The 20,497-nt window shown below is 43.2% G+C and overlaps 1 protein-coding gene across 2 annotated transcripts in view; it reads right to left on the reverse strand.

Moving 5' to 3' along the window:
- Positions 1-13,463: 13,463 nt before the first annotated feature.
- The window catches only part of MAN1A2 (mannosidase alpha class 1A member 2), a 131,573-nt gene continuing 124,539 nt past the window's right edge, over positions 13,464-20,497 (reverse strand). For both annotated transcript variants that reach the window (XM_054564910.1, XM_054564911.1), the window contains exon 13: positions 13,464-19,311. In XM_054564910.1, coding sequence (XP_054420885.1) covers positions 19,179-19,311 — 133 coding nt within the window. In that variant the 3' untranslated portion in view covers positions 13,464-19,178. The remainder of the gene's footprint in view (positions 19,312-20,497) is intronic.

The following is a 20,497-nucleotide window of genomic DNA, read 5'->3' on the forward strand; positions in this document are numbered from 1 at the left end:
CATCTGTGTTTTTCTTCATTTCTGGAATCTCCTTAGTATCGCCTCTTCTCCATTCTCTCTATATTCTCTTTTCAGAACTCCAGTCAGATAGATGAGGCCTCATTCTTTGATGTCCAACTCTTTCATTTTGTCCGTATTCTTATATTTCTTTCCTGCAATCTAAGTAAATTATCTTTTGACATGTGTAATCTTCTGTTTTATCCATTGAATGTGATTTTCATTTCAGTGGTTACATTTTTCATTCCCAGAATTTCCATTTGTTTGTTATTCAAATCGGTCATTTTTGTTGGTTTTCTTCAGTAAGCTTATTTTTGTAATTGCATCCTTGTTTGCAATACAGGCAGGAGGCAGAGTCAAGGAACAATTCATGGTGAACATTTTCAAATACTCAGAACTAAATAAGGGTGAAGTCACCACATATCAAAACTTGGGAAATACAGCATATGTGACTTTTGGAAGCTATTATGCCCTGAAACACTTCCATCAGAAAAGAAGAAAAGCTAAAAATTAGGTAAGACTCCACCCTAAGAGTTTAGAAAAAGAACAGAAAACCCATAGAAAATGGGAAGAATGGAATTCTTCTTCCATTCTTTACTAATTCCCATTAATAAAGAGTGGAAATTAATGAAATAGAAAACAAAGAAATAGAGAGGTAGCAAAGCCAAAATTGGTTCTATTGAAGGAATAACCTATAGTTATTGTCTTCACACCCACAATTTGGCTTTTACCCTCATCATTCTACTGAGGTTTCTCTGGGAAAGGAAGTTGTAAAAATGTCCTGCATACCAAATCTTAAAGTACTCTGTTAGTAAGTCCTCATCTCATTTGCCTTCTGGGTGGCGGTGGGTATTGTTGACTCCTCCCTGAAGTTCAGACCCAAGAATTCTGGCTGCCTGCTCGGTATCTCCAGATATCTAATGAGCGTGTTAAACTCCTGTCCGAACTTGAGCCCCTACAGTCCCCCGCCCACAGCCCAACCCCTCTTGTTATTTCCCTTCTTCAGAAAGGTCAACTCTATTTTTTCGTTTCTCAAATTAAAAATATTTTACCAGTTGTCTTTGCTTCCTCTCTTGAATTTTTAAAGTTCCTTCTCAACCGCACAGCCACAATCACCTCTAAAAACACCTAATCGGATCATCCAATCCTCCAGTGGTCTCTGTCACCCTTAGAACTTGACCCAGATTCCTTATGTTGGCCCCTCCTGACCTTGCCTATTTCTCTCTCCAGCCAAGGTCTCTCACTATTCTTCTGCTCGTTCATGATGCTCCTGCCCGCTGGCCAAACATGTTTCTACCTCAAGGCCTTTGTGCCTGCTGTTCCCTCTACCTGGGGAACTCTTCCCCCCAAGTGCTCAGGCTCACTCTGCCGCTTCGTTCAGGTCTTTGCTCAGTTTGGAATGAAACACAACTGTCTTCCCCACCCACATCACTGTTTGTGTTTGTGTTTGGAACGAAACACAACTGTCTTCCCCATCCATGTCACTGTTTGTCCCCTTTGTCCTGTCCAATGTTAATTTCCACCATCACTATTTATTTATTCGTTTGTTGGTATTTGTCATCCATCCCCACCTACTGGGATGTGTACAAATTGTTGGGACTTTATCTGTGTTACTCATCTGGTAACCCTATATCTGGAACACCTCAAAACTTAATAAATATTTGGTAAGTGTCTGAATGAATGACTAAATGTATGAGTAAACTGACATGGATGGGAAGAGAAAAACAAGGATAGGACAGACAGAAGGGGGTGCAGAGTTGGGGTAGGTTGTTTTAACTCTTTATTGCCACCTTCTTCAGAAAGCATTCCTAATTTCCAGCCGTGTGATCTAACCCTCTCTGCCCACGGCAGGTCACGCCTTTTTATGGCATGTATTCCACCATATTTTGGCTATGTTTAGACTGTGATCTTGAGAAGAGGGACTATATTTCATTCACCTTTGCACCTCTGATGCCTGGCCCAATACCTACTGTATAGCAGGTGCTCACTCAAAGCTTGTTGATTTGAACTGGACCCATACTGGCTATACTAACTCTAATTAAAAAAATAATTTTCCCCATCTGTAAAATGGAGACTATTAATAGCATTGAGTTCATGAATTTGTTATGAGGACTAAGTGGAATAATGTTTATATATGCAAAAAAAAAGTCTTTAGCCTAATTGTTAGCTGAGTCACTTCCACCAAAGCAAACTGGATTTAAAATTATGGACAAAAAGACTGGAAAGGATGAAGCCCTTTCTGGGGTGATTTTCCTGATAGGTCCCTGAGGGTAGGGGCTAAATATAACTAATCTTTGTAAACCCTCCAGTAGCCCAGCACTAAGGACTACAGAATGTGCTTTGTAAATAAACAAATGTTGCATGAATACATTTTTTAAAAATCTCTTCCCTTTTTTTTTTTCCCCCTTAATTTGCAAATTGTTCCCAAGAGCAGTCTCTGGGACCCCTTCTAGCTAGATTTAAAAAAAAAAAAAAAAATCTAGCTTCTTTGAGGAAGATGCTGGTGGCTAATCGGCCCAAGGTGCTGAAAGCCACAAAAGCTCCCTTCTGCGGCTAAGCTTCTGGGGGCTCTGCCCTCTACTCTCCTGATCCTGCTGCGAAACCAGGAACCATGTCAGCTGAGGCCTCTGACACCCACCAGCTGCTGGAGAAACCGAGGCAGGCCCTGTCTCCCTGCTTTTGCTTTCCAGAAACTTTGCAGGCCCCTGAGCACAAGCTGCAGGCTCGGCTGTCTGCTGGGGAGCACCTTTCCAGGAGACCTCGGTCCTTGCCACCAAGGGACAGAGGCCCATGAGCGGAGTGTGCACAGATGCCCTGGGCCCTGGCCTGAGCTGGGCGGACAGAGAACGTGGGTGGAGGAAGGAAGAAAGGACTAGAGTCAGCGAGGAGGACTGTGTGTCATATAAATCAAGATGCTTGCCAAGTGGAAAAATACCCAATCCTCAGAATACTTCTTTTTGTTTCTTGGAAGCGTTTCCTCAAAGGCATCAATGAAGCGCTGCCTCTGCCTGAGCCAGGTGAGCACTGCTTCCCTCTGTCCTGCACAAGCAGGGCTGCTGCTTCTGGGTATTTGTCCTGAGCAGTTGGGCCCAGAGCGGCCAGAGGGAACAGCCCACAGCCACGTCACACCGGGGCCGTCGGAGCCTGGGAGCCTTCCAGAGGCTGAGTCCTCTTCTCGCTCCCTCGCGCTGGAGTCGCGCCATGGGCAGCAGGGCTCCTGCACGCTGCCACCTGGGTGGAGAGCGATCATCGCAGTGCCTACCTTGCACTGTTACGACGGTTACACGGGAGGGTGTTTGTAACGTGATAAGCACGGGGCCTGGCATTTTAGAAGGGCTTAGAATACCAGGGTGTTCTTTGTAAGCTGAAAGACAAGCAGCTGAGTCGCAGAGGGTTTAGAGTCTCCACACGACGGACAACAGCCACCTCCCCTGTAGGAGCGCAGTGGGCAGGGAGGAGGTGAGCAAGCCTGGGGTGCGATGGCCGAGCAGTGAGGGAAGCCCCTACCCTCAGCCCGGGCTCCTGTCCAGCAGGACAGTTAAGGAAGCAAGGATGGTCTGAGCCTCGGCTGGTCTGCCCTGGTGATGCCATGAGGGGCAAGCTGGTTAAGAGCCAATTAACCCTCACAACCACCCTGGGAAAGGTGCCTTATTAGCCCCTTTCTCAGATGAGAAAATTGAGACTCAGGGGTGTTAGATTCGTGGCTAATGGTCATACAGTGACTATGCACCAGACATGGGGTTTGCACCCTGAGTATTTGGCTCTGCAGGAATATCTGTCCTTCCTGTTGATGCCACTTGCCAGCACCCAGATAGACTTCCAAGTTTCAGGGACTCCATTACTACAAAACCAGAGGCTCGCTGAGCACCAAGCTCCTTCGCCCTGCCAGCCAGTGTGAGCAATTGAGCCCCTCCTCATTGTTCACCCAGAGACACAAGCTTCACACCTGCAAAGCAAGAGCCCACTGAGAACAGGCCAGCGATGGCCCCACGGCGGAGGCTGCGCTGGCGGTGGCCTCCTGCCCCATGGTCCCTGTGGCCGGGGTTCCTGAAGCCCTGATTCCTGCCTGTTCTGCAGGCCTGTATCTGCCGCTCTCTGCAGGTGCTCTGAGCCGCCACATGTCCTCCTCATAAGTCCCTTTTGCTTAAGGATCCAGAGCTGGTTCCTGCCCCTTGCGTTGAAGAGCGCTTGTCCAAAGCCACATGGGCTGCTCCTCGGGGACCCTGCCTGTCGGGCCGAGGAAAGGCGGGTGGGCGCCGCTCTGGGCCCTCCGTGCAGAGCTGGGGTCAGCTGGTGTCCTGGGCCTGGCCCTCATGCGCAGGAGCAGAGGAGGTCCTCACCGTGTGTGGCCCCTCTCGGTGGTCGCAGAGGGGGCACCTGCCCAGACCTACCTGCACTGCACGGCTGCGCTCGCCAGTGAGGACAGGCCCCCGAGGGGGCACTGCCTGTCCTCGGCCCCTCCTTTGCCACACGGCTGTCTGCTTCCCGAGGTGGTGAGAGGGACGAGGGTCCCCTCCAGGTCTTCAGGTCACCCGTGGATTCACCCTTGAGCTTGAACTGCACCCAAGCCTTCTGGACTGCAGGACAGAGGCCTGCCTTAGCCCTCTCCCCAGGGTGCTTCACGGGGTGCCCGGCAGTGCCCCATTAGCGCCTGGACATCAGAGGACTGGAAACCCAGGTGGGTGGCTGACTTCAGGCTCCACTCGGGCACGGCTGAGGAACGCAGTGTCCCAGATCTGCTTCCTTGTCACCCTGCCTGCGGGTCAAAGGTAGCTGTGAGGGCGGGCTGACTTCTTTGGGTTCTCTCCTCCCAGATTTTGCTCTGATCAATCCCTCACTAGCTTGCAGTTCTTAGACGCCTTAAGCAAAGATTTTTCTTTTGTTTTTAAAATCGAATTTGGCTTTTTAAATTGTCCTCCATGCAAGAGTGGAGAGAAAGGCCATAGGTAACGTGATGAGCTCAGGCGGACAGAGATAAACCTGGGGCAGTTCCCTAGGGCCCTAGTCCTGCTTTCCAAGAACCTGTTCCTTGTTCTGATCCTGTCTCCTCCTTCACCCTTATGCCCCAAGGCCGCCTCCCCCATTCCCGATCTTATCCAGTAGGCTCGCTTCTTGCTTCACTGGAAAAACCCAAGCAGTCCAGGGAGAACCGCCCCACATCCTACCTCCCCCTGCTCTCATCTGCCCTCTTCCCCCATGTCTTGTGGTCCCTCCTGCTGAAGGGAATGGGAGGCCAGGGCCTCTCTGTGCCCAGGACCCCTGCCCATGGCCCTGCGGGGGGCGCTCTTTCTTCCTCCGACAGCCAAGCCTCCCTCTCCCCTGCATGATCCTATCGGAGTATGGGCATGTTTCGGTGTCTCTGGCTGAAAGTAAATCTTTCCTTGAGTCCATATTGCATGCTCCTCCCTGTGACAAAGCAGCAAAACCCCTTTAAAGAGTTGCTGACCCTGCCTCCACCTCTTCCCCTCCTGTTTCTCCCTGCACCCACTCTGAGCTGGCCTCTGTCCCCACCATCGCCCAGAGTGGCTTCCGCCGAGGTCACTCTGACCTCGTTGCCATGTCCACTGGTCAGTTCTCAGCACTCACTTCCCTGGGTCCTCAGTAACGGGGTCTGCGTCCAGCCTTGTTAAGCCACTGTCTTCACGGAGTTCGGGTTCTCCCCCCACCTCTCTCATCCTGCACACCCCTAAACACTGGCGTGCCTTGGGACGGTTTCTTTCCTGTCTCTCTACTAAGTGACCTGAGTCTAAATGGCTACCTGCTGATGGCTGGCCAACCTTCTGTCTGCAGCCCAGGCTCCTGAACTCCAGGTTCACATGGTCAGCTACTTATGCTCCATGTCCACTGAGATGTCTAATAGGAATTGCAAATATGTTGAAGAACAAATTCCTAATTGCATCCCTCCTAAATCTTAAATATGTTTCCTTTTCCTAGAATGTCCTTGCCTTGTGACTGCCAGATTCCTACCACATCCAACATACCTGTCATTCCCCAGACTTCAGTCAACTGCTTCCTCTCCAAAAGCTCGAGCTGGGATGGTTTGGATTCCTCTGCGCTTGCCCTTCACCCCCGCAGCCTGCCCACTGCACAGGTGCAATCCGCCCCAAACCTCGTCCTTGCTTCACGGAAGGGGAAGACGGGTAGTCGGGCTGGCGATCAGTCCTTACGGTTCCGTCACCCCGCTCCCCCACCGCAGGCAGTTTCTCTTGCCTGTGCCCCAGGAGCATTTGGCATCCACCCTTCCTACAAAACAATTTCTGGCTTGCCAGTTTATCCTCTTCTAGCCCAGAAGACACACAGGTTAAGTATCGTAGCTGGCTCTGTAGCGCCAGTGCCTCACACGATTCTCGACACCTACCTGTTCAATAAATGTTTCGAGAAAAAATAATTCTGAAAGGGCTTAAGCAGTCAGTGTAGTATAAATAAGAGGAAGTGTGAGAAGTGCTAGAAGGAGACTTGACTTGGGGCGGTGAACACACAATACGATATAGAGATGATGTGTTATAGAACTGGACATCTGAAACCTATAAAATTTTATTAACCAATGTCATCCCAATGCATTCAATAAAATAGAAAAAAAGAAACATAAACAATTAAAATTTAAAAAGAACTGTAATTACAATTTGATTTACCAAATGTCATTCAATTGACTATGGCACAATGTATCTATTGGCCTATGTAAGCGAAAGTTATTTGTAGGGTTCAAATTAGAATTCTACTAGCTTTAGCTTCTGATATGAGATATTTTTCATCTTCTAATAACTTTTACCTATTAGTTCAAAGTCCTTTTTAAAGGAAGGGAGGTCATATTTGGAAAAAAGGAAGTCTTTTGACGGCAATATTTGTCTTCTGCTTGGCAAATATTTCATCGCTGACTTGGTTTCACCGAGGCAAGAGCCCCAGGCCACCGGAGTCCTGAACTGAGGCTGCTGTGGGTCCCAGTAAGTCCTTAGTCATAGGCTTACCGAACAGCCACAGCTGTGGCGGCCCTCTGTGAGCCCCGTCGGAGGTTTTACTGCATCTCTAAAATGGGAGAGACAGACAGACAGACAGACAGACACACACACACACACGCACGCACGCACGCACGCACGCACGCACGGAGGGAGGAAGGGAGGGGGAGAGAGAAAGAGGGAGTGGGGGTGGGGAGAGAGATTGATCGACCGATTGACTGGCGCCCCCTGGTGGCACACATTTCTGGCTTCTTACTGCTGATCTGTGTCAAGACACTGTGTCCATGCTAATTCTTTTTGGGTGCCACCTGAAGTTTTGAGATGAATATTTTTGAAAGATATTTCCGGGGGAGTCACTTTATCCTCTTCTAAAATACCATGCTTTTTTTCCTTTTTCTTTCTTTCTTCTTCTTCTTCTTTTTTTTTTTTTTTTTGGTATCTTACGGGCTCCTTGGTATTGGTGGATGACTGAACCCAGGCTTGCAGAAGGGAGGGCACTGTGGGGACCTCGGGGCTGCCCTCGGGCAGTGAACAGGGCAGGCTCAGGCCTGAGAAGGACTGCAGGAGAGGACTGTTTTATGGGTCTCAGAAATGGATGGCCTTTCTCAAGTTCAAGGCTAGTTCTTGGGCCTGTGCTTTGGACCTCGTACCCACTACTTCTTCCGGTATCTTTGACTTATCAAATAGTTCCTTTCTCCCTTTATCTACAAACGTTACTTCCTCTTAAAACTCAGTTCAATGTCAGTCACTTGAAGAGTCTTTCTTGATTATCCTCTCCCCTTCCAAATCTACCCTCAGCTTCATTAGAAGCTCCTCCTACTGTACCCCAAGGATATAACTGCATTCCTCCATCAGACCATTCGTCACAATGTTAAGCAGGCCAGTCCCTGTTTGTGGGTAGAGATTTTATTTTTATCTCTGTATGCCTAAAGCTTATTAGAGCTTTTGGAAACAGCCAATGAAAGGTCAATAAATGTGTATGGAATATAATAACCATATTAACTATCTCATGAATCACAACTTTTCTAGTTCTGGTCCCTCCTTCTCTAGAAAATATACTGGGGTCCAGAAGAACTGAGTAACTTTCCCCAGGCCTTAGAGTCAGTCAGGGGGAGATAAAGGACTATAGTTTCAGAGATTCCTGTTTCTCCCATTAGACCCTCCTGACGCTGTGTGCACCGACAGCACTATTTTGCACAACTGCAGAAAAAGGTACATCATGTTACTTTTCTAACATTTAAACTTTTCTTAGTGTCTATGGCTTTGATAATTTTTTTAAAGATGTTAAGTGGAATAAAAAGATGACTAGGATACTGTCTACGTCCTTCAGCAGCTGACAATCCGAGAGAGACAGTAAAGGGGTCATAATGAACAAGCACATGTGGCAGAATGTGGTAAATTGTGAGTACAGAACAGGAATGGAATATGTACAAATGTGGAAGGAATCCCTCAAAGTTAGGAAGTCAAAGAAAGTTTGGTGGAAGTTTCAGAGTGTGAGAACACAAAGATGAATAGGATTTTAATAGAATGGGATAAAGACCTCCCAGGTGGAGAAAGTAAAGCTTTCAGAAGGCTAACATTTGGAGAGGAATTTATTAAAAATATCAATAAAAATATCCATCCATCTCCTATTCAATCCTGGGATGGCAAATGACAGAAAGAGAAGCAAATCCTTTCCCCCAAAAGGAATAAAGTGGACAAAATTCCTAGAAACTGAGCAAAGGCATATGACAGATGAAGAGGAATTTATTCAAGAAAAATCACTGACCTTTAGTGTAAGAACTGCTGCTGTTAGCCTAGGGCTACTCCTGTCCCCTGCCAGCTCCCCAAGCAGGACCGGCAGGCGGGGGCGGGGTGGCTTCATCCGGAGCGGAGAGCAGGAAAATGCCGTTCCCCTGGGCTTGTTAGAAACAGAGGCCATCTCGGTGGCAAATGAACGGGAAAGGTCCACGCAGGTAGCCTAACGTTTCAGTTCTGGCTGAGACGAGCAACAGATTGGCAGACCAGCTGGAAATTTAACAGGGAGACGGATGCGTGGAAGGAGCAGACTTAGCGCACCTTGCCACAGGGCCCTGCTGGTTGGAAGGCTGGACGCAAGGGCAGGACACAGGCCACATTAGGGAGGGAACTGGCTGAATGTGAGGCCCTCAGCACAGGGAGAAAGCTCCCCCGAGTGCCCGGGGTAAGTATCTGCCTGAACCTTGAACATGTCCCCCACTTACACCTAGATCCACTGGCAAAGGGTGGAAGCCCTTACGGGCGAAAGGTATTTGACTACGACCTCTGACAAATCACTAGCTGACCACTGAGCTGTGCCAACACAAGGGTGAGTACTCAAAAGCCAGATTTAAAAATATAAATAGTATTTTAAAAACGCAACACTGAGCAGAGAGACAGCAGTGGCCATACACCATAGGAAGACAATCTCCACAGAATTACCCAGGGATAGCACTAAACCAACCAACCAAAAAAGCCAGTGGCGATGACCACCACCTCCCTGGGCAGAACAAATCAGATCAGAATACAGAGTTGCTACAATAATGTATTACCCAAAATGTCCAGTTTTCAAAAACAAGTTACAAGAGATGCAAAGAAATAAGAAAGTGACTTATTTTCAGGGGGAAAAGAAGGCAGTCAATAAATACTGTCTGTCCCTGACCTTCACCCATTCGATGCCAGCAGCATCTACCCCCTCCCCCAGGTGTGACAGACAAAAATGTCTTCAGACCTGCCACATGCCTCCCGGGATGTAGGGCAAAATCCCCCCGTAGCTGAAAGCCACCGCTCTAAAGCTACAGACATCCACAACATCAACATTATGTGGTCTTCACGTAAGGAAAGACAAAGATTGTTGAGACAAAATTAAGAATCACCAAGGTCCCAAAACAATTTAACAGGAAAATGATAGACTTTTCAATAAACAGCACTGGCATAGATACCCCCATGCAAAAATAACTTTAGACTCTTACCATACATGATAAATAAACTCAAAGTGCATCACAGACCTAAAAAAAGAGCCAAAATTATAAAGCTTTTCCAAGAAAACATAGACCTAAAGTCTTTGTGACCTTGGTTTAGGCAGAAAGGGACCATCCACTAAAAAAGAAAGATAAATAGCACATTGTCAAAATTAAAGTATTTTTCATTTCAAAATACACCATTAAGAATGAAAAGACAAACCACAATCTTAGAGCAAATACAGAATACCTATATAAAAAACCCTTAACAACTCAATAAGGTAAACAATTTTTTAAATGGGCAAAATATTTAAATAGACGTTCACCAAAGACTACAGCTACAGCGCAGCTCCGGGAACTCGACATCCTTAGTCACCATGGACAAGCAGACTGAAACCTCACTGAGCTACAACTCCCCGCCATGGAATGGCCGCAACAAGGGCGGACGGTGCTTGTGGACGGGGAGGACCAGGCACAGGCTCGCCCACCTTTGCATGCTGCTGATGGGAACGCGAAAACAGTCACCTTTGAAGACAGTGTAGCGGGCAGTTAGACAGACATGAGCGGAGTAAGGAAGGCAGGCCAGGCACAGAAGGTCACCAGGGACGAAAGCCCCGGGTGCCTAGCAACAAATAAAACTGGGAAAACAAGGACCTCGCCCCCAGAGTAACCTTTCCTTCCCTAGCATATGGCCGGTCACATGGCCTGGAACCCCTGGCCTTTCCTTCCTAGAGACAATGTCTAGGTCTCAGCTGTGTTTCAGCTCCAGGCCCAGAAAAGCAGCAAAACCTGGCAGGTGACGGTAGGGCCAGCCGCAGGGGCTAATGACCCTCTGCCCGGGCTCCCACCAGCCTGTGGAGGCCACCACCCTGAAAGGACACACCTGGAAAACTGAACAGTCTGTTGAGATCCTTCTCTGGATGCTCCCCTAAAATCTCCACCCTTAGAAGCACTTAGGCCCAAGGACCCAGCACCCTCTCCCTCCCCAGAGCACACTCGCAACTTTCCCCTCGCCTCTCCTACCCCAGCTTACCTTCCCCTCTCCTAAGCTCCAAGCGCCTAGCTTTTGCCTCTGAAACTTGCTTCCTGAGCCTATTCCTTACACAGCTCACTTCTCCTACCTCTGTGACTTTCTAAATGAACAGGTCTCTTATAGTTTGAGTCTTGGCTCTGAATTCTTTCTTAGCCAGAACTCAAGCTACCAAGGTTGCTGAACCAAGGTCCGGTCTGACCCAGCTGTCTAACACCTGGTGCTGTTCTCGCTGCCACCAACAGGGTAGCAAGTTCTTAAAAAGTTGTACACGTAACTTCTACTCTATTACCTAGCAATTCCACTCCTAAGTACATACCCACAAGAAATGAAAACATACGTCCACACAAAAACTTGCATGCAAACGTTAACAGCATTATTGAGAACAGCCCCAAAGTGGAAAGGATCCAAATATCTATCATTGGTAAATGGATAAACAAAATATGGTATATCCAGACAATGAAATGTTTTTAGCAATAAAAAGGAACAAGCTCTTGATACTTGCTACAGCATAAAGGTTCAAAACAAAGCCAGATGCAAAAGACTACATTGTATGATGCCATTTATATGAAACGTCCAAAAAAGGCAGCGCTGCAAAGATCCAAAGCGGATGAGTGGTTGCCAGGGCTGGGGTAGGGATAGATGTGCGCTGCAGGTGGGCGTGTCTGTGCGAGGGGCGCGCCCCCCACAAGCTCACTGGACAGCACTGAGATTTTCACTTAAAATGGGATCGTCTTAGTTTGTGAACCGTACCTTGATATTGCTGTTAATGTTTTTCAAAGTTAAACAAGCAAGTATTCTCTTATATCCTTACCAAAGATAGCTGCTAATTTTCAGTGTATAAATTTTTGTTGCGTGTGTTTTAACAAAGAGTGACTTCTAGTTTTTAAACTGCTAGGTTCATATAGAATATGAATACATTTACATGTCATTAAACTTTTTTAACAACAAAACTACATGAGTTTTATTTCATAGAATCATGAATGATAAAATTGGAAAACCATCTTTAAGATCATCTAAGCTCTATTTACCTTCTTTTGGTTTCAATATCCTTACGTGTAAAACGAGGTAGAACTAAACGGTTTTCTTCGCTCTTGACTTCTCTGCATCTACCCTTTCAAATTTCCATTCCTTTAGGAATTACTCCAATCCACTGCCAACAAAAATAATTTAAAATAGTAACTAAACTTGTGAGCTTATTTCAGGCCAGGGTATATAGAGTTTTCTCATTTAAGTCTTCCCCAAATCCATTTTATAGGCAAAAAATTAAAATTTTCTTGAGTTAAAAAAATTGAGATTTTTCTTGGGAGAATAAGAGAATGTGGAATTATTGCTTAATGGTTATAGAGATTGTTTGGAATGATGAAAATGTTTTGGAAATAGCGGTAATTGTTGCACAACATTCTTAATGTAATTATTAATGCCACTGGATTATACACTGAAAATGGTTAAAGTAGCAAGTTTTGTGTATTTACAAAAAAATTTTTAAAGACTTTTGTGCTAGGTTAATCAACAAGGTGCATGCAGCCTCTCACCATCTGAACCCGTATTTTAAGAAAAGTTTTGAGATGTAATTGGCAACATATGGTATAAATTTAAGGTATCTATGATTTGATATATACACATATCGTGCAAACATTACCACAAAATGATTAACTCAGCCATCACCTCAGATAGTTACTTTTCTGTGTGTGTGGTAAGAACATTTGAGACCTACTGTCTCTCAGCAACTTTCAATACAATGGGATCCTTAGCGACAGTCCCCGTGCTATGTTTCCCGTTACAACTGACCGACTTCTCCCTGTTTGCCCCACCCCCCAGCCCATGGCCATCGCTGGCCTGCTCTCTGTTTCCATGAGGAACCCATGCTCCCAAAATGAATGCCATCTGCATGTTGGGGACAGTCTTTTCTAACTCAATGAACAAAAGGTGAAAATTTCACTACCTAGCAGAGAGAGGCCCAGATTTTGTCAAACTAGAGTCACTCAGAGACCCATATTCTTTTTTCTGGTCCTGTTTTAGTTGCTTCTGAAAAGATAAATCCACAATAATTCTGCTATGTTCACAATGTAAATTTCCTAGTTACAAATTTTGATTTAAGTTGAAATCCACTGTACCAGGGAGAATTAGGCCTCAAGGATGAACGGGCTGTTACTTCAGGTTTTATCACTGCCTTGCTTGAGGCTCCCTGAATACAGGGTTTTCAGTATCCTCTGCATTTGCAGTATCAATGGATTAAACCACTACCTGTGGGCTGGCAGATTCCATTCCTCAGGCCTCTTGGGCCTATTTTTGCTCGAGAATCACTTCAGCACAATCAGGTCAGATCTGAATGAGATGCAGTGACTCCGGTATTTTTAAGCCTGATAATTAATCTCAGAGGTAGGTCTTAAAGGTAACAGGGACAGTAGCAGTTTTCTTTAAATCAGGTGAAGTAAAAATTACCCTTAAGCCCACTCTTCATCTTCCTGTAACATAGAGGAATGTGAGTTAGCTGAACCAAAGGACATACTTTGATTGTGGGAGACTGAAGACTGTCAGTTATAGTAAAAGACAAATTTGTTCTGTAAATAGGAAGAACATTGAACTGTGTTGTCATCCGTGTGTGAATGAAGGATAAATCAAGATTTTTCACTTAAAGAACATCTTTATTTGACCTTTAATATACAATATTACCTTTACTTTATAAAAATTACATATGGAGGACATGACTGGAAATCAGCTCAGGAGCGGCCCGTGGGAACCGATTTAAGAGGTTACACCTACCCCACTTCTAGTTTAAGAAAAATGGTATCGGTGAATTTAAGACCAGTTTGTTCGAGCAATTGCATTTCAACGTCCAAATCCAGTAATTAAAACTGGGGATACGTTATTTAATTAATCCAACAAAATCTAATTTCTAAATTTTCTAAAAAATAATTTTCCCCGAGAGCTAAGCTTGTCTCCATGGAGCTCCTGGCGCTGTCCGGGTGAATTCTGTGACATGCGAAGAGCTGTGCGACATTTGCAACTGTTTCAACTCCTGTGTGTAATAAATTAATGTGGGCTTGTGTATTTGTACGCTTACTTCACACTGAGCTGGAGTGATCTGCATAGGATGTTGGACTTAGAAAGGCAGCTCCCTGTCACTCAGAATACAGGCTTCCCCTCCTCCAGAATTTCCAAAAACCATGAAATATTCAATAAACTTTTTAGCAAAAAATCTATTATCTCTAAGGATGATGATTGTGCATTGCAACACTAGTAACATGGGGTCACTTCATGAGTTCCACTGAACTCAAAGTTTAAAATGGATTACTTGTTAAACAGTGTAAGTGTAAGGTTGCGACAGACATTTTCATTGAAATATGATGCATACTGAAATTCTGAAATAATGCTAGTGACTTGTGAAGGGTTTCGGGAGAGTTACGCAAGGGAAGAGGAGGGGGAACTGTCCTTGTGGATACACCTTTCTCTGCACTCCTCAGGTTCAGGCATTTCTAGAGGGAATGGGCAGTACCCTTCTGCAGTCTAAAGAAGTAATAGTGGCTGCCATGTGGCACATAATCCATTTTCTGTTGCTGGGAATTTTCAAGATTGGTTCCTGCAGGACAAAGGTCAGAAATTGTCCTATTCCTAACAGAGGGCTCTAAGAGTACTCATGGAGGGATTCTGCAGCCCCAGCAATCCAGAGTCCTGGTCCAAAGGTCAATAAGCAGGCAGAACTTGGAGAGAATTACTATTTTGACACCACTGAATCACTTCATTTTACATGGGGACTCTGGCATTGTGGCACAGAATGGCAAGGTAAGGGTATTGGCTGATAGCACACCGCAAGAGCAAAAAATATGCCTCTTCTATGACAGTTCCATGACTGACTCCAGGAGTATATCTATTTTCAAGACAACAAAATATATAGCTTTAGGTTACACAGATACATACACTCGTACATACACACATCTTTTTACTTTAAAATGAATCGTGTAACTCAAATACAGTGAAAAGGTACAGATCAAAGACTACAGGGTCTTACACAAAGTAAACTTTGGGATCAATGTTAACAGCTGTGACCCATGGGCAAAATCCAGCCCTCCATGTTTTTGTAAATAAAGTTTTATTGGAACACAGCTAGGCCCTTTCATTTACATAATGCCTGTATCTGCTTTCACGTTTCAATAGCAGAGCTGCATAGTAGAGACAGAGACAGGGTAGCTCACAAAGCCTAAAATATTTATCTGAACCTTTACAGAAAAGCTTGCTGAGGCATGATAGAACAAAAAGAACATCTCCATCATGATCTGAATGAGCTAAAGTAACAGAAAATCATCATCACCAATGTTCTTGAACCAGAACAAGTCCATTAAAATATCTCCAGAGCATATTTGGTTACCCAAATATTCTGCTTAGAACTTGTACAGCCAAAACCAGTTAACAACTGTGTTTGTTAATGAATAAACACATGGTGTTGAAAACCTCTATGGGTAAAATTGTATTTATGTATGTATCTATGTAAAGAATGGATAAGATATGAACTAGCCAGTTTAAGGGTAAGAAAACCTAAAGGAAAATAACTATTTAAAGTACTATTACTAGGAACTATTATTTGGAACTTAGAAATATTTTAGTATATTTTTCTTCATATTTAACAGCATGGAACCATTACTGGGACACAGAGCAAAAACAATATACAACTCCAAGTTTTACCCATGAATTATGTGACAAAAAATTCTGAATATAAAATAGCCAGCATTTCTAGAAAACATTTTTAATTATGCAATTAAAGTGATATAGCAAAATAAGAATGTTTGCATTTATTTCTAAATATTTTAGCCCATGTTGCATCAGAAATCAAGTATTTCTTTGACATTTCTGAGAGTTTAGTTACTAACTACAATTATAGCTCTTGGGATTATACAGTAACACAGTGTTTAAAATATATTATAAACAATTTCTTTTGCTCTGTAATTTCAATGGACTATAAGATTTTTGAAACATGATTCATACTGGAAACCATTTAAAATGGTACAAACTATTCTCACAGAAAACGCCAGTGGAATCACAAAACGTTCTGATGCCTGATAGTGCCCAACGCAATGTCTAGCGTGGGTGGACGCTTCACGCTGTTCACTCATTCTCTCGCTGACTCCTGCGTTCACTATAAGAAATCCAGGGTCTGGGAGAAATTGCATAATAAGAATGGCAGGCACAATCTTTTATCAACATACTTGTAGTTCTGACAAAGACTTTGGCAATGGAGAGTGGAGATGAGATCAGAATTTCAAACTGCTTGGTTAAAATCTACACCACAGAAAAGCAGGGTCAATATTCCACAAAAGGAATACATTCCTTCAGTCCTCAGTTACACATATACATCTGCTCAAAGACAGGGATAAGCTGGTGTCGGAGAGACACCACACAGCATACACCCACCGGAAAGGAAGAACCCTCTAACTGGGGACTAATTTTTCTGCACTGAGCCTTCTTTTTGGTTAGGGCCACGTTCTCTTGGCCTTGACAACTTTATACTGGTTTGAACAAAATGGTGTGATTCTAAAATTGTAAAATAAATACACGTAGAAGTTAGAGGGGTATTCAACCACCTCTTTTTTTTTTTTTTTTTTTTTAATGTACCAACTGATCTACTTTGCATATTTGTGCCAAAGGCACAAAGTAAGGTGTCTACTCTGAGGAGACACCGGGAAAGGAGCGTATCTAGTCCCTTTGCAGAAGGTTGTATATATGTAACAAGTTATTTAACCTGAGTAATAGGTCTACAGAATGCAAAGGACTGTCAAGAACAGAAGAAAGTAAAGACTAGTCTTGGAAACTAAGCAGAATATGGCATAAGGATTGATCTTGGAGGAAATACTTTTAAAAATCCGTAACAAAAATAAAACATGATGCTGGCAAGTCACTTGTAGCCGACTTTAATTTAATTGCCTTTGGTATTCAGAAGGAAAAAATGGAAGCATTATTTTAAGCTCTAGTTGTCTCATCATTACAAAGAAGGTAGGGGGGTGGTGAGGAAGACCCTTCCACTGTCCCTCTCAAATTCTGTGCTTGTTCCAGAACTGGCCAGGCTTGTACATTTGTCTGCTTTCTTTTAAGTTCCAGTCACTTGAGAAATACAACAGAGCACTTAGGAGTGAGGGTTGTGTCTTACTCCTCGAGGAGTTCCCGGGGAGCCCAGAAGGGCCCTTTACTCTGAATTCTTCTAAATAAAGTGAGGGAGGGGTCATTGCCATCTACACAGCTTTTCTGGGTCCTTGCCCACCCAGGTTTTCCACTTGTTTTTGAGAACCAAGTACTTTCTTTCCCTTTCTCTTCTGAAGTTACAGTCATCTACACGTCTCACTTAAAATTTTTATTTTCAAGTAGTAAAAGATAATACAATTTCAAAATACGTGCTAAAATTTAACTCTCTTTAAGACTTAAGTAATGCAACTGGCCACATACTTGTTTTCTATGTATACTAAACAATCTTGGGGTAGTTATCATTATTGAGCATTTGCTGAATGTGAAGATTTTTTGACTATTTGTGAGGTTAAATGATCGCCCTTAGAAAATATTCAATTATATTTATTTATAAATCTTTTTCCAATTTAAATCTACTACATGTCCAAGAAAGGTTAAAAAGAAAAGCAATTAGATAAATAAGGAAGTAAGCCTTCAGAATTCCAAGGTGGGTTTCTTGCACAAACATTGTTTCATGAAATTTGCACAGTAAATATTAGACTAATTATATTACTCCCAACTTTTACTGTCAATGGAAGCTTTTGTATTAAATATAAAGAAGAAAAAGTGTCTTGCACTGTGACAAATTCAAGGGACAGAAAATTTGTAAGCATTAGATATTTATCTTACAACATAGTTCTTGATAAAATTTAAACTCTTCCCCCAAATATAAAGAAATATTAATTTATTTAAAAAGAAATATCACTGCAAAATCTATTGATGGTACGAGAATATCCTTTAGCTATTGTATCCCAAATTCAGTGTAATATGATTAATTGCAGCACACTTTTATCACCAAAAATTATTTTGCAGCTACTTTGATTAACTCTTTGGATTTCTATAAATATTCTTGGAGAAAATAAAAGTTAAATTTATTTTTACATAAAAATATTTTTGAAAAGCTCACTCATCTGATGAGATAATAAAGGATCCCATTTCCCCATTTCAGATAAAGACTACTTAAGGAAGTTTCACTCTATGTATTTTGTTTCTGACTTAATAAGCTGTGGAAGTACTTTGGCTCACCAAGGTAAATTCAGAGCTGATAGTGGATTTTGTCAAGCCATCTAAGTAATGTTGTAAGTTGAGGGATTCTACTAAGTTTATAATGAGGTTAAAATGGTTAAAAGTTACTTGGTAGATTTGCTGGTTTGGAAAAATAATCTCCTACCAACAAAACCAATGCTTTCCCTTAGAACAGGCTTCAAGGGAACAAACTGCGCATTTCCCCCACTTTTTGTCATGCTACCAACACGACATGCACAAAATCCCAAACCCAGGCTCATAAGTAGCGGTTATGACAAACAGTTTCAGTGATTCCATATGGAGACAAAACTTGAAGAATATTCTTTGTAAGATCATGCCCCCAGAGAAAATTAAATTTAACTAAGAAATTTCAATGGAATAGATTGGGATTTGAAATGGTTGCCAGTCTGGTCATCCAATGGGGAACTTGAAAATTCAGGCAGGGGTAGGTACTTCTGTTTCTTTTCCGGGTCTTCTTGCTGCTGATACAGTGACACTGTTCATTTGTTCTTGTTTATTTTAGTTCACTCCATTATTAAAAATGGAGAAAAAAAGGGCTAAACAATGCATACATATTTGATTTGAGAGCTGCTCCACTTTGGGAGGAGACAAGTATAAACTGGTGTCAAAGGCCATCTCTAACTCCTGCTTTGATGCTCCACATTCTTGCCTTTTTCTTAGGAAGTCTAGCCTCCAGATTCCAGGACTCTAAAAACAGTATCGTCATAACCGGCATTTCTCATGTGACCATCTCCTTAAGAATCAAAGCACATGAGGTCTCCGTCCTACACATACTGGAATATGTTTTGGTCAGGTATAAAATGGAATCATTTCAAAGTTGAGATATCTACAAGTTGACAAGTCCATGGGGAATGAGTCATGTTTCACCCTGTCAAGTTGACTTAAGAGGTTCAGGTTTTCAGAAGTCCCCACTCCAGATGAACTTCTACAGTGGTCCATGTAAACAAAACACAGGTGAGAATGGTCTTTCTGAAGCTGCTTTCATCGAACAGCGGGATTTCCTGAAAGTGTGGTGTTGGCTAAATGCAACACGGGCAGAGGGTGAGCCTCTGTATTAAACACCCAGTGATCTAAAGGTAAAAGGTCATCGCCGGAGAACAGCAGATACAAATACCTGAAAATGAAAGGAAGGGAAATTAGCGTCAATTAGAATTCAACAGGAAGATCAAGTGACCCAGCTATAATGGCAGAGGACACCAATAACCTCTTTTGAGCAGCTTTGATGAAAAACCCAAAGGGTGAACTCCAGTCACTCAAATGATCTAAAACACAGTGTGTTCCAGAACAGTGCCTAAAAAGTCAAGCAAGCTGCATGAGACCTCTGACGTAAGACAGTTAGAAAACAAGTTCCACATACCTGTTGGAAGCACATAAAATGACAAGCTGTAAAATGGCCTAAGACAAACAACTTCATAATTTTTCAGACATTCTTTTAAAAATAACATATATCAGTCATATGTTTTGGCAGCTTACATAGTATAATTAGAAATTAACTAATTGACATATGTAAATAAACACTGAAGGAAATAAGTACATTATTTGGACATAGCAAGAACTTTTACACACTCCTACATATTAGCAGTTTTGCAGGTGTTGCAAATTATTAAACAAAGGTTTCAGAAACATGGATTTATAGAAGGTTTAATAATTATTAATCTCTCTACATGGGTAGTAGCACTGTTTATAATAGAAAGGCAAGGATTCCTGGACATCCTTCCCCTCAAACACACACACAGAGAAACACAAGCCAGAGTGGTTACATAGCAGTAAAAAATGATACATTTAACACATACAATGATTGTTAGCTACACTGTTGGGCAAATTCCAATCTGAATTCTCTTGGTTGGGGGGGTCATGAAAATGAGCATAAAAAACTAATTACACAGAGTCAGGAAATCTGGGCTCTAACTCTTAACCTTAGCAACAACTAGCTGGGCCTTACCAGGCTTTACTGAGGAATTCCTTTATAGTATTTTAGCTAAAATTTATTTATTTTAAAAACAGGTACTTTAATATCTTTTCTGTTCGCTGTTACAGATCTGGAGTAAAGATGATGGAGTAAAATCACCCAGCACTGAGGCAAATGGAGACCGCATATCATCTTTGATAAAGCTGGAATCCAGAGCAGCGGGACTTTCAATCTTTCTCCTTGACCCCAGACCTGGAGACCCCACTTGACTGATGTATTCACCCAGTTGCAGGCAGAGACCTTGGAACTGAAAAGTGAGACTTGGTCGGGTCTGCTTACTACACGGAAACTGGAAGCACAAGCTCTTGGTGTTCTGGGCACAAACATGCCC

The sequence above is a fragment of the Pteronotus mesoamericanus genome, unplaced genomic scaffold (genome assembly GCF_021234165.1).
Source record: "Pteronotus mesoamericanus isolate MK-2021 breed Mesoamerican mustached bat unplaced genomic scaffold, CSHL_Meso_final scaffold_99, whole genome shotgun sequence".
NCBI lineage: Eukaryota > Metazoa > Chordata > Mammalia > Chiroptera > Mormoopidae > Pteronotus > Pteronotus mesoamericanus.